The sequence below is a fragment of the Megalobrama amblycephala genome, linkage group LG12 (genome assembly GCF_018812025.1).
Source record: "Megalobrama amblycephala isolate DHTTF-2021 linkage group LG12, ASM1881202v1, whole genome shotgun sequence".
NCBI lineage: Eukaryota > Metazoa > Chordata > Actinopteri > Cypriniformes > Xenocyprididae > Megalobrama > Megalobrama amblycephala.
The window spans coordinates 28,718,210-28,731,239 of record NC_063055.1 but is presented as its reverse complement, the minus strand read 5'-3'; the positions used below and the strand labels follow the sequence as shown (position 1 = coordinate 28,731,239).

General features: G+C 36.8%; 1 protein-coding gene across 2 annotated transcripts in view; it reads right to left on the bottom strand.

The window, feature by feature from the left end:
* Positions 1-236: 236 nt before the first annotated feature.
* ggt5a (gamma-glutamyltransferase 5a) overlaps positions 237-13,030 on the bottom strand; it is a 16,041-nt gene continuing 3,247 nt past the window's right edge. Inside the window, exons 4-12 of one of the 2 annotated variants that reach the window (XM_048210389.1) lie at positions 12,660-12,849; positions 12,358-12,518; positions 12,136-12,282; positions 9,828-9,958; positions 9,349-9,533; positions 9,094-9,185; positions 5,555-5,667; positions 979-1,089; positions 237-890 (exon numbers count right to left, since the gene is read on the bottom strand). In XM_048210389.1, coding sequence (XP_048066346.1) covers positions 744-890; positions 979-1,089; positions 5,555-5,667; positions 9,094-9,185; positions 9,349-9,533; positions 9,828-9,958; positions 12,136-12,282; positions 12,358-12,518; positions 12,660-12,849 — 1,277 coding nt within the window. In that variant the 3' untranslated portion in view covers positions 237-743. Of the gene's footprint in view, positions 891-978; positions 1,123-5,554; positions 5,668-9,093; positions 9,186-9,348; positions 9,534-9,827; positions 9,959-12,135; positions 12,283-12,357; positions 12,519-12,659; positions 12,850-13,030 lie in introns of those variants that run through there. The other variant, XM_048210390.1, reaches the window with a different exon arrangement.

The window sequence follows — 13,030 nt, the reverse complement described above, 5'->3', positions numbered from 1 at the left end:
TTTTTAGCATCATTACTCCAGTCTTCAGTGTCACATGATCCTTCAGAAATCATTCTAATATGATGATTTGCTGCTCAAAAACATTTCTTATTATTATTAATGTTGAAAAACGGCTGTGCTGCTTAAAAAAATTCAGGATTTCAGGATTCTTTGACAAAGTTTACTTTACTATGTCTTTACTGTCACTTTAGATCACTTTATTTCATCAGTGCTGAATAAAAGTATTAATTTTTCAAAAAAAAAAAAAAAAAAAATCCTCCAGACCCCAAACAGTCGGACAGTATTGTATACTTGCCCTTTTAGACAGTTCTGTGCAAAAATTAACTCATATTATATAAGTTTTGTACACAAAGTTATTTTTTAAAAGTGTGTCCCTAAAGTGGTGTTGCACACTATTAGAAAATAACATTTACATACTATATATATATATATATATATATATATATATATATATATATATATATATATATATATATATATATATATATATATATATATACACACACACACACACACACACACATATGTTGTTTAGATAGATAGATACATACATACATAGATAAAACAACATGTATATTTACAACACACGTTAACAATAAAATGCCAAAACTTCACATATTGGTGGTGCTTGATATTATTTGTCAGTTTGTCATCTGTCCAGTGCATTTCATCCAAACACTGTACAGATGCATCAAGCAGAGTTGAGAGAGCTGGTGTGAATTAGTCTCCAGCTGCAATCCAGGTCAATATCCTGCAGCTTTTCCTTTTTTCCGTGAGTCAGATACGGCCACTATGCAGTTGTTTTCCTTTGATATTGCATTAACCACATTATAAAACATCTGTGGGATTTTGACTTTGTGCCCAATCTTGTTAAGTGATTCCAAAACTATCTGAGGAAGAAAAGAGATAAAAGTGGCTTGAAAATTTAACTTGATCCTTTACAAACAATTTACTACAGGGACATTTGTATCTATTTACCTCATCAAACAAGGGCTCAAAGCTGAGAACATTTTTGGAGTCCACATAGACCACAGGGGCATCGATGGAATCCTGCAGCGACTTGCCGAACCACAGGAAGTTCATGAGAGTCTAGCCAGAGGGGTTTCAGCCAGAGTTGGATTACTAAAGCACAACGCGTTAAAATTGTTCAGTTTAAGGGCCAGATTTATACTAACAGCTTGCACCAGCGCAAACCCTCTCTTGGTGTTAAAAAACTACTGTCAGGATTTACTAAAGACATGCAGTGAAAAATTAGCGATAAAAAGCGATAACAACATGATTTTTTAAGGTTTGCTGTTGTCAATTTACTGGTATTTGCATCATTATTTAACACATTTAACAAAGTATTGCTGCACCCGAATTCGAATACTTCCCTACTATAGAGTATGTGAAAAATAGTACGCAGAGTTGTATGTCTGAATACAAATATTAGAGTATTCGAAAAACAGCACCCAAACACGATGACCTTCTACTTCCGCAGAGATACTGAAGTGCACATTCAATGGACACTTTAATATCCCATGAGCCCATGTTGTGAATGGCGGCAAAGCGACGCAACTGATGTCACGTGACAGTGACAACACGACATGACAGTGCCGACAGATATTGTACGGCAGAATTCCATTCATACTACACACGTTGATACTAAATACAATGTACTTTTTAATTGTCACAAAGTAAGTTTCAAACCAAATGTAGTACAGTATGTGATTTCAGATGCAGCACTTTAATCCATTTTGCGTTTGATGCGACTGTAGTTGCTGGTATGTGTCATTCCGTGTCAACTCAAGCAGAGGTCAATTGACAATTTTACAATTTTCACCTGAGATTTGGAGGTTGAAATCTGTTGACATTAGCAGTCTTTGTTGCATTACATGCCAACGGTGCAGTTCAAAATTGGGAAAAAAACACTTCTTGTGTTCTTACATTTCTAGTTACAACATAATTTATAAATTAATTTACAACATAATTTATTGACCATATGTAAAATTCAACAATTTGAACACGGAGCCACTTTGAGATACCCATATCAATGGGAATCAATTATACAGGGCCTTGAAAATGAAGATTTCAAAAGAAAGGTTTAACAGCCAGAATCTAAAATCATATTGAGTTATCTGTAAAGGGGACCTATTATGCAAAATTCACTTTTACATGGTGTTTGGACATAAATGTGTGTTGGCAGTGTGTGTACACAACCACCCTATAATGATGAAAATCCACCCACTCCTTTTTTTTAATCCCCATAAATCATAAGCAGTGTTTCAGAACAAGCTGTTTCCAGGTTCCTGACAATGTGACGTGACGTCACATTAGCCACAGGCCCCGCCCACGAATGTTGACAGACACTGCTGTTTTAACATAGAACCGCCCTGAGCGAGTTCACAGCCAGTTGTACACAGTCCGCCATTACTGTACTGAACGTCTCCCAAGCGTTTTAGGTGTTCTGTTGCTGGATATATTAAAGGTGCCGTAGAACGTGTTTTCAAAAGATGTAATATAAGTCTAAGGTGTCCCCTGAATGTGTCTGTGAAGTTTCAGCTCAAAGTACCCCATAGATTTTTTTTTATTCATTTTTTTAACTGCCTATTTTGGGGCATCATTATATATGCGCCGATTCAGGCTGCTTCCCCTTTAAATCCTCGTGCTCCCCACCCACAGAGCTCGCGACTGCCTTAAACAGCATAAACAAAGTTCACACAGCTAATATAACCCTCAAAATGGATCTTTACAAAGTGTTCATCATGCAGCATGTCTAATCGTGTAAGTATGGTATTTATTTTGATGTTTACATTTGATTCTGAATGAGTATGGGCTGGCATATGCAAATATTGGGGGCGTACATATTAATGATCCCGACTGTTACGTAACAGTTGGTGTTATGTTGAGATTCGCCTGTTCGGAGTTTGAGACTCACTGTATGTCTTTTCCATGAACTGAACTCTTGTTATTCAACTATGCCAAGGTAAATTCAATTTTTAATTCTAGGGCACCTTTAATCCACATAGCTCTCTCCATTTACTCCCGAAATCTGAGCCGCTGAAGACGAGGTGGATTAATTTTGTTTTCGAAGAAAATGCTCCTCAACTACCGAAATTCGTTTATGTCTGCGCAAATCATTTTACACCGGACTTTGTGAAAGAGGATCAGTATAAAGCAGGTTTTGTACAAAAGTTGCTCCTGAAGGATGGAGCAGTGCCAACTGTTCGTGACCCAGCTACACCTCCAGAAGTAAGTATCACGTGTTTGTTTTCCAAATCGCCTTTCTGAAAGAGCTTCTTGGCACTCTGTAAGGCTAATGTTGCTAAAGCTACCATTGTCCGTCTGTTTTCACTGACGCTGCCTTCACGTGCAACCAGAATGATCGTTAATAGGAATGTGGTAGTTAAAAAATGCATATAAAAGCAATGTGAAGTTGATCGCTTGAATTTGTCAAGCTCATAATCACGTGGGACTTATAGGGCCCTATAATACACCTGGCGCAATGTGACGCAAGGCGCAGCGCAAGTGTGTTTGCTAATTTGAGTCCGGCGCCGTTCGCGTTTTCCAGTTCAGCGCCACGTCCTTAAATTAGTAAATGCATTTGCGCCAGTTAGTGCGCCCATGGGCGTGCTGGTCTAAAAAAGAGGTGTGTTCAGGCGCATTGCCCGCGCATTGCTATTTTAAGGAGCTGAAAATAGACTGCGCCATAGACCAACTCAAACCTGGTCTAAAGTCTAAAGTCAATGGGGCAATATTTTTTTTGTTAGAGCGCATTGGTAGAAACTGCGCCTCTGGGCGCGTCTACAGTGCGCGTTGACTTTGCTTATTACACACAGGGATGCGCATCACACAAACATGCCAAATATTAAAAACAAAAGGATTACAGTGTAAAAGAATATTATTGTGTAGGCTACATAAATATAAAAATGTAATGATGAATAGTCATTGCATGTATTAGAATTAGGCTACCTATTTTCAATTCAGCCTATTACTACTTATAATGATGAACAAAATTGGCTAATTAATTGAACAATCGTGCCAATACACACACATATATATTAACTGCCTCATCGCATGCACGTCATGTAAATAGCAGTCCGCCATGGCGCGAGCGCATCTCGCTCTTAAAGGGAATGGGAGATGACACTCTGATTGGTTTATTGAACGTTACGCCCATTACTCATTAAGAGAATAGGGACAACCCATTTCAAAAATGCGCCCCGGCGCACGGACCGTTTTTCCGTCGTTAAAATAGCAAAAGTGGATTTGGACACGCCCTGAGTGCACCTGCGCCGTGCGCTTTACACTTTGCGTTTAGATCGTTAAAATAGGGCCCATAAAGTTTGTGATAGCACGCGATGACACCATGAGACCAGCTATATTATTATATTTATGCTTCCCGTCTGTGTAATTCATAAATGCTAATTTATTATGCACAGTACAATCGGATGACTGACTTTTAAATCGAGTATGTTTTCTGTAAAGATATCAGGCTTGTACTAATAGTGGAATGTTTAATTGCAAAGGCCAGCACATCAGAACAGAGCAGCCAATCAAGGGATATTGCTTGCCAGACAGATGCAAAACTGCTGACCTGTTTTGTTATTGCTGTCATGCTGGAGCTCGAGCTCTATAAACTCCGCCCTCATCTGAAAAGGGGGGCGGGAGCACCAGCTTATTTGCATTTAAAGGGACAAACACAAAAACAGCGCGTTTTGGCTCATTCCCTAAACGTGGCATTTTCAACAAGATATAAAAAATTATCTGTATAGTATTTTGAGCTAAAACTTCACATACACACTCTGGGGATATCAGAGACTTATTTTACATCTTGTAAAAGGGGGCATAATAGGTCCCCTTTAATACATTTTTGAACTTTGGACAAGCAATATTAACAGCACTCAGACAAGAATGTTCTTTGCAGCTGATTTGATATAAAGAACAAGATACATTTCTAGTTTCAACATTATTTGTTCTTCAGTTGTTCCTCTTTAAAAGAAAAAAGTATCAGCTGTATGCAAAGTGAACCACATTTGGTTTTTGGCCACTGAAAATGTGTACAATTGACCAATTTACTCATGGAGCCACACTGAGATCCCCATATATCTGGAAATGAATGATCCATATTGGACCTTAAAAAATAAGACATCAAAATAAATAAAAAATTTAAGAACCAGAATCTAAAAGTATATTAAGATACTTATTGAGTTACAGGCATGCAAACTTCAGGGGAAAAACACAAGAAGTGCTTTTTCCCATTTTTGAACTGTCACCGTTGGTAAATAATGCAACAAAGATCACGAAAGTCAATAGATTTTACGAACAGATTTACCAATCTCTGTGTAAAAAAAATAAGGATGCTGCCATCTTTCTAAAGTCATTTTATCCCCCTGTAATTTGGCTCCAAATCACAGGTGAAAATTGTCATTTTGACATGAGCTGCTGCGTCTGTGTTGAATTTGAACATTGTCAGATCACCTGCAGAACTTTCCACTCCATCAGCTCTTCTATGGGATAATGCTAATTTGCCCTGTTTAGTAAATCTGGCCCTAAAAGTGCAGATGAAACTTACCAGCGCCACCCCGGTGGTGATCATACTGCCCCCTGAGGCTCCTATGACCACGATGTGTTTCTGAGATCGGGAGTAAAGGATCACTGGAGACATGGAGGAAGGCGGCTGCTCACCTTCACATAGATACACACAGAACAGATACTTAGACCACAAATCCACAGTGTCAAAATATTCTATCCTTACATTCTTATTCAAAGGAATATTCGGTACAAGTTAAACTTTATCGACAGCATTTGTGTTTTCATCAAAGCACTTACAAGAATTATTTCTTACAAATCCATTTATTATTTGAGCTGTGAAGCTGTCTAAATCAATATTTTTGATGTTGGGAATCCCACTCTACACCGAGACAATGTACACCCGTAAGACCTTTGTTCATCTTCGGAACACAAATTAAGATATTTTTGTTAAAATCCAATGGCTCAGTGAGGCCTGCATAGCCAGCAATGACATTTCCTCTCTCAAGATCCATTAATGTACAAAAAACATATTTAAATCAGTTCATGTGAGTACAGTGCTTCGATATTAATATTATAAAGCGACAAGAATATTTTTGGTGCTGCAAAAAACAAAACAAAACAACTTATATAGTGATGACCGATTTCAAAACACTGCTTCAGGAAGATTCGGAGAGTCGAATCATGATTCGGATCACGTGTCAAACCACCAAACTGCTAAAATCACGTGACTTTGGCGCTCCGAACTGCAGATTCGACACTCTGATTCAATTGTGCTCCGAAGCTTCATGGAGCAGTGTTTTGAAATCGGCCATCACCATGTAAGTCGTTATTTTTTTTTTTTTTTGGCGCACCAAAAATATTCTCGTCACTTTATAATATTAATATTGAGCCACTGTACTCACATGAACTGATTTAAATATGTTTTTAGTACATTAATAGATCTTGAGAGAGGAAGTGTCATGCAGGCCTCACTGAGCCATCGGATTTCAACAAAAATATCTTAATTTGTGTTCCGAAGATTAATGAAGGTCTTATGGGTGTGGAACGGCATGAGGGTGAGTAATAAACGACATTATTTTCATTTTTGGGTGAACTAACCCTTTAAGTCATGTGGCTATATATTTTTTTTTAAATTATAGATGATACAGATAAGCTTTTTAATTATGTTTATATTATGTCTGATAAGTGATGAATGACAGAGATTAAAATTCTGTACTGTTTTGTCTAAATTAAAAATAAAACACCAAAAACTAAATTCAATCATTTAAATATTGCAAACAAATTGAGGCATCGCAACAATACAATGTACAGATGAAAAATGGATATGAAGTTTGAGATTTTCTAAAGATTACATTAACTGTTAATCAGTGTAAAGACACTGTAAGTTGTAAGTAGTTGAAGTTTGTAAATAAAACAAAGATTACTGGAGTATGTTTTACAAGAAAACTATTTCAGTTTTTCTACTTCAAAATTTCACATTTATTACAATGTGTTTCTTGCATTGGTGAAATTTACTAGCTCGGTGTTTCTCAACTCCAGTCCTCGGGACCCACTGCTCTGCACATTTTGTATGTATCCCTTATTTAACACACCTGATTTAGATCATCAGCTCATTAGGAGAGTCTGCATGAACTGAATTGAGTGTGTCATATAAGAGAGACATACAAAATGTGCAGAGCAGTGGGTCCCGAGGACTGGAGTTGAGAACCACTGTACTAGCTATATATATATATATATATATATATATATATATATATATATATATATATATATATATATATATATATATATATATATATATATATTTAGAGACAATATAAAAAAAAAAAAAATCAGTCTATTAGTTTTTTAAGTGAGCAGCACAGGTAATCTACATGTAAAAATAGTGGAAATTAGCATGCACAATTAAATATCCAATATCGTCCGATACCGGTAAATAAAAAATCTATAATGTTGGCTGTTAAAATGGAGAAAAAAAGCCTGGTTTCTCCCAAGGTTTTTTTTTCTCCATTTTAACACCTATTTGCCACCTGTTTGCCACCTGATATCACCTGTTGGAGTTTAGGTTCCTTGCCGCTGTTGACTTTGGCTTGCTTAGTTGGGGACACTTGACATTTGACATTCAACAGTGCTTTGATCTGAGCTGCTGTGCAGCCAAAATGTACCAGTTATCAATGTAAAGCTGCTTTGACACAATCTACATTGTAAAAAGCGCTATATAAATAAAGGTGACTTGACTTGACTTAAAGGGGGGGGGGGTGTAATGACATTTCATGCATTCTGACTTATATACACTGTTAAAGATTTGCATTCTCATTCTAAACATGGCCAAAGTTTCAAAACACAATTATATTTCTGTGCCAAATATACAACTTCTGGTTGTGGGCATGTTTCGCCAAATTTTTTTCGAGTATGGTCTTTATGACATCATAAAAGGGCGGAATTTTGTGTATAGGCACTTCTCCCTGATAAGCGTGCAAACACACACACACACACACACACACACACACACATCCACACACACACACACACACACACATCACCCAGAGCAAGAGCAAGAGCAAGAGCACGCCCATCAACGCGTTTCGTTAGGGATATGGAAGCCGAGAGATTTTTCAACAACGGCTGTGTCCCAATTCAGGAGCTGCACCCTTTGAAGGCTGCAAACATCATCGAGGCAGTCTCATTTAAGAAAAATAACCATTAGATTGCTACGTAATAAAGACAGTATTTTACACCTCACAAAGAATATCAGTCATTTTTATTAGTTACTTTTCTTAAATATGACATCCTTGATGACGTATTCAGCCTTCAAATGCGACCTCCGGGGGATGCAGCCTCCGAAATGAGATGCAGCTCCTGTCACCAAAGGAGTGTGTTTTTGGTTGTGAGGGAAAGATTACCTTTTTTTAGCTTTCCAAAAAACCCAGCATTAAGGGAACAGTGGAGAAAGTTTTTTTCCGGGGCAGCAATGGAGTTGTGCACGTATGTTTGTTTGTTCCTGGAATTTCGGTGACAAATGTTTTGTAAACAAGTCCCAGTTCGGCGCTGGATTTGCTGATCACAGGCGGTGAGTAAAGCTGCATCAGATGTCAGTGTTTTTTTGGCAATCGGCGCGCAAGTGCATAAAATGTAATCAACACAAACGTTTTTGTTCCCTTTTTATTTATAATGATGTCGCAGCTAACTCTACGCAAAAGCTGCGCACGCTCGTGACTCTTTAGCTCTGCCCACGGCACGCCTCCAGGAGCTCGGCTTTTTTCGGAAAAACTCGGTACCGCGTATCTATCTTTTATAAATATAATAAAACTAAAGACTTTTCGGAGATATGAAGGATGCAATGTTACTCTATATGTACTCAAGATTAACATGAGATTGGCAGAAACTGTGTGTGACACCCCCCCTTTAACTAAAATGGTACCGATATATTGTGCATCCCTAAAAAAACAGTGTGTATCCACTTTTAAGTGTCCTGTTGCAACTGCAAATGTGGACAGAATGTTTATCAATACTGAAATATTCCATTCATTTTGGGAGCTGTATATGTCAGAAATCAGCCATTTTTGAAGGTTTACTAACCAGCATGAATCTGGTCTGTTTTTCCACAGAAGTCTACAAGTTCATTGTTAAGCAGGATTCCTGTTTTGGAGGAAAAAATTCTGGATCCAAATCTGAGAAGAAAGAAAAGTTAATCAGTTTTGATCATTTCTAAGATACCATTTTACTCCAGTATAGCATTGCATTTATCAATAAAGTAATAATATCAAGACAATATTATCTTATTGTGTTTTAAAGCTTGCATATATGGTCTGAATGATGTTTGAGTGCACACACATGTGGTTGATGGTGCTGGTCACAGATACCGCCATCCCATCCTCAGCGAGCACAGACACATGAGTGGTGCCATGTGAGTCCAGGTATGGAGTGACGTTGTAGTAGCTGGCATCATAAGTGTGGTCAGGGCTGATTTTTTCTCTCACTTTGTCCGCAAAATGCTTCTGAATGATCTCAACTGCCTCCTATTCAAGCCACACAGAACGTCGAGGATGATGAACTAATGCATGACTTTATGTGTGCCAACCAGTGGGTTGCCATCAATAATGGCAGTGTTGCTGTGCTGTACTCTACTGCCTGCAGTAATGATCACCCAGAACACAGCACTTAAGTCATTATAGCAGATTACACCAGTGCCTCCAGAGAGTGTAATGACTGTAATGTTTCTGTTGAGTTACTAAAGCAGAGCCTGACCAATGGTATCATGCCTATAACGCTTACTGAGAAGTATAATATGTAAAACAAACGACTGAACCTACCGTTTGAGAGGAAAAGTTGGGATCTTTCATGAACTTCTTAAGACCGTTGGCAAATTTACAGGTTTCTACGTAACGCTGGAATGTTAAGATCTTCTCATCCCCCTTCAGAGATGAAGGACTTGGATTAAAACCTAAGGAGCACAGAAAATATAAGCAGTGTAAGAGTTTAGAAACAACAACAAAAAAAAAGCTTTTGTTAAAATGATCATTAATATAATCAAAGAAACGATATATTAATCTTTTAAAGGATACCACAGAGCACCAAAACACATCTGACTACAAAATTTGTTATTTGTTTCCAGTCCAAATATCTAAAAATTCTTAAATCAAGAAGCATGTTCTAAACAAATAAAAATTGTCTTGTTTTCAGAAAAAAATTAGTCAAGTTTTTCCTTAAAACAAGCAACATAATCTGCCAGTGGGGTAAGCAAAATGATCTTGTTTTCGGTTTGAAATTAGATTATTTTGATTACCCCATTGGCAGATTATTTTGCTTGTTTTAAAGAAAAACTCACTTAATTTTGACTTATTTTTTCTGAAAACAAGACAGTAGTTTTTACTAAATGCTTCTTGATTTAAGAATTTTTAGATATTTGGACTAGAAACAAGACAAAAACTAAATAAAGAATTTTTTGCAGTGCATGATATTCTGGTTCCTATACGCCACCATTCAAGAGTTTGGGGTCAGTAATTTTTTAAAGGACTTAATATTTTTATTCAGCAAGGATTCATTAAATTGATCAAAAATGACAGCAAATGCTTTATACATTGTTAGAAATGTCTCTATTTCAAATAGACGCTGTTCTTTTGAACTTTCTATTCATAAATGTATTATAGTTTCCACAAAAATATTAAGCAGCACAATTAAGAAATGTTTTTAACATCAAATCAGCATATTAGAATAATTTTGTGAAGGACTGTGTGACTCTGAAGTAATGGCTGCTGAAAATTCAGCTTATACACTGCAAAAAAATGCTGTTCTTGTTTCCAGTCCAAATATCTAAAAAATTACTAGATCAAGAAGCATTTTCTTGACAAGTAAAAATTATTTTCTTGTTTTTAGGAAAAATACGTCAAAATTAAGTGAGTTTTTCCTTAAAACAAGCAAAATAATCTGCCAATGGGGTAAACAAAATAATCTTAAAGGGTTAGTTCACCCAAAAATGAAAATTCTGTCATGTATTACTCACCCTCATGCCGTTCCACACCCGTAAGACCTTCGTTAATCAGAACACAAATTAAGATATTTTAGTTGAAATCCGATGGCTCCGTGAGGCCTCCATAGGGAGCAATGACATTTCCTCTCTCAAGATCCATAAAGGTACTAAAAACATATTTAAATCGGTTCATGTGAGTACAGTGGCTCAATATTAATATTATAAAGCGACGAGAATATTTTTGGTGAGCCAAAAAAAACAAAATAGCGACTTATATAGTGATGGCCGATTTCAAAACACTGCTTCAGGAAGCATCGGATCATAAATGAATCAGTGTATCGAAGCAGTGTTTTGAAATCGGCCATCACTAAATAAGTCGTTATTTTGTTTTTTTTTGGCACACCAAAAATAATCGCTTTATAATATTAATAAAGAGCCACTGTACTCACATGAACCGATTTAAATATGTTTTTAGTACCTTTATGGATCTTGAGAGAGGAAATGTCATTGCTCCCTATGGAGGCCTCACGGAGCCATCGGATTTCAACTAAAATATCTTAATTTGTGTTCCGCAGATTAATGAAGGTCTTACAGGTGTGGAATGGCATGAAGGTGAGTAATAAATGACAGAATTTTCATTTTTGGGTGAACTAACCCTTTAATCCAAACTGAAAACAAGATTATATAGTTTATTTTTGGTTTGAAATAAGATTATTTTGCTTACCCCACTAGCAGATTATTTTGCTTGTTTTAAGGAAAAACTTAATTTTCACTTATTTTTCCTGAAAACAAGAAAATTATTTTTACTTGTCTAGAAAATGCTTCTTGATTTAACTTTTAGACATTTTGACTAGAAACAAGAGTAGTGTAGAAAACATTTAACAGTTTAAATTGTTCAAATATTTAACAATATCACTGTTTTTCTGTATTTTTGATCAAATAAATGCAGCCTTGCTTAGCATGATGAGCTAAATCTTACCAACTCCAAACTTTTGAACAGCAATAAAATATCTGTAGCACAAATGGTTCAGGAAGAATTTCTGCACCAAAGTTTAATACTTTAATCATTAAACTTAAATATGAACAACAATAATAGTGATGCTTGCCAAGTACTACTAATAAAGGACGAACGGGTTAATTAGTTTTCCCACCTAGCATGGTGTTGAGTATGAAGCTAAGTGTAGCTCCCCCTGCTGGCGGTGGAGGAAAGTACATATCATACTCTTCTAGATTAATTTCCCAGGCATCTGATTCAGATGCCTTGAACGAACTCAAGTCCTCCAGAGAAATTGTTCCACCTGAAATACACAGTAAATAATGATTCATGGATATTTATAGAAATCAGAATTGTAGAGAGTGACATTTTGAATCACCTGCAGTTTGTATATCACTGACAAGTTGCTTGGCGATGTCTCCAGTGTAAAAAGCATCCGCCCCACGTTCTGCAATGATCTCAAGTGTATCTGCAAGTTTCTCAAATCTTACTATGTCCCCCTCTTTCAATAGCTCACCTTGTTCATTCTGGAATAACTTGCTATAAAAAAAACACACACATCCAGGTGACTTTTTCGGTCTTATATGAATGTAAAAGAATTCATAAAAAAAAAAAAAGCTTTTGGTGTTAAAGTGAACATTATGAGTCTGAATTCATTCTGAATGGGAGTACATGTGTTACCGTAGTGGTGAGTCTGCATTCTCCTTTAAAAGAACTGACAAAAATCGAGAGAGCACATAAGGAATGGGGACGCCCTCTCTAGCCATCTTGATAGTGGGCTGAAATAAACTGGCCCACGGCAGACGTCCATACAGTTGATGAGCTCGCTCATAGCCACGGATTTCACCCGGGACACCAATCCAGTGAGTTCCTATAGAGAGAGAGAGAGAGAAACTATAGCTATCAAATGTGCTTCAAGTGCTCAGTGCACTATGAATATAGTTATGAAAAATGAGAAGGCTACTTCCTGTGAAATGCATAACAAGGTCTGTAATTAAAGAAAGCAATAGTGCATTGCATCTTTTCCAAAGGGGCACATATTTAACTATAAG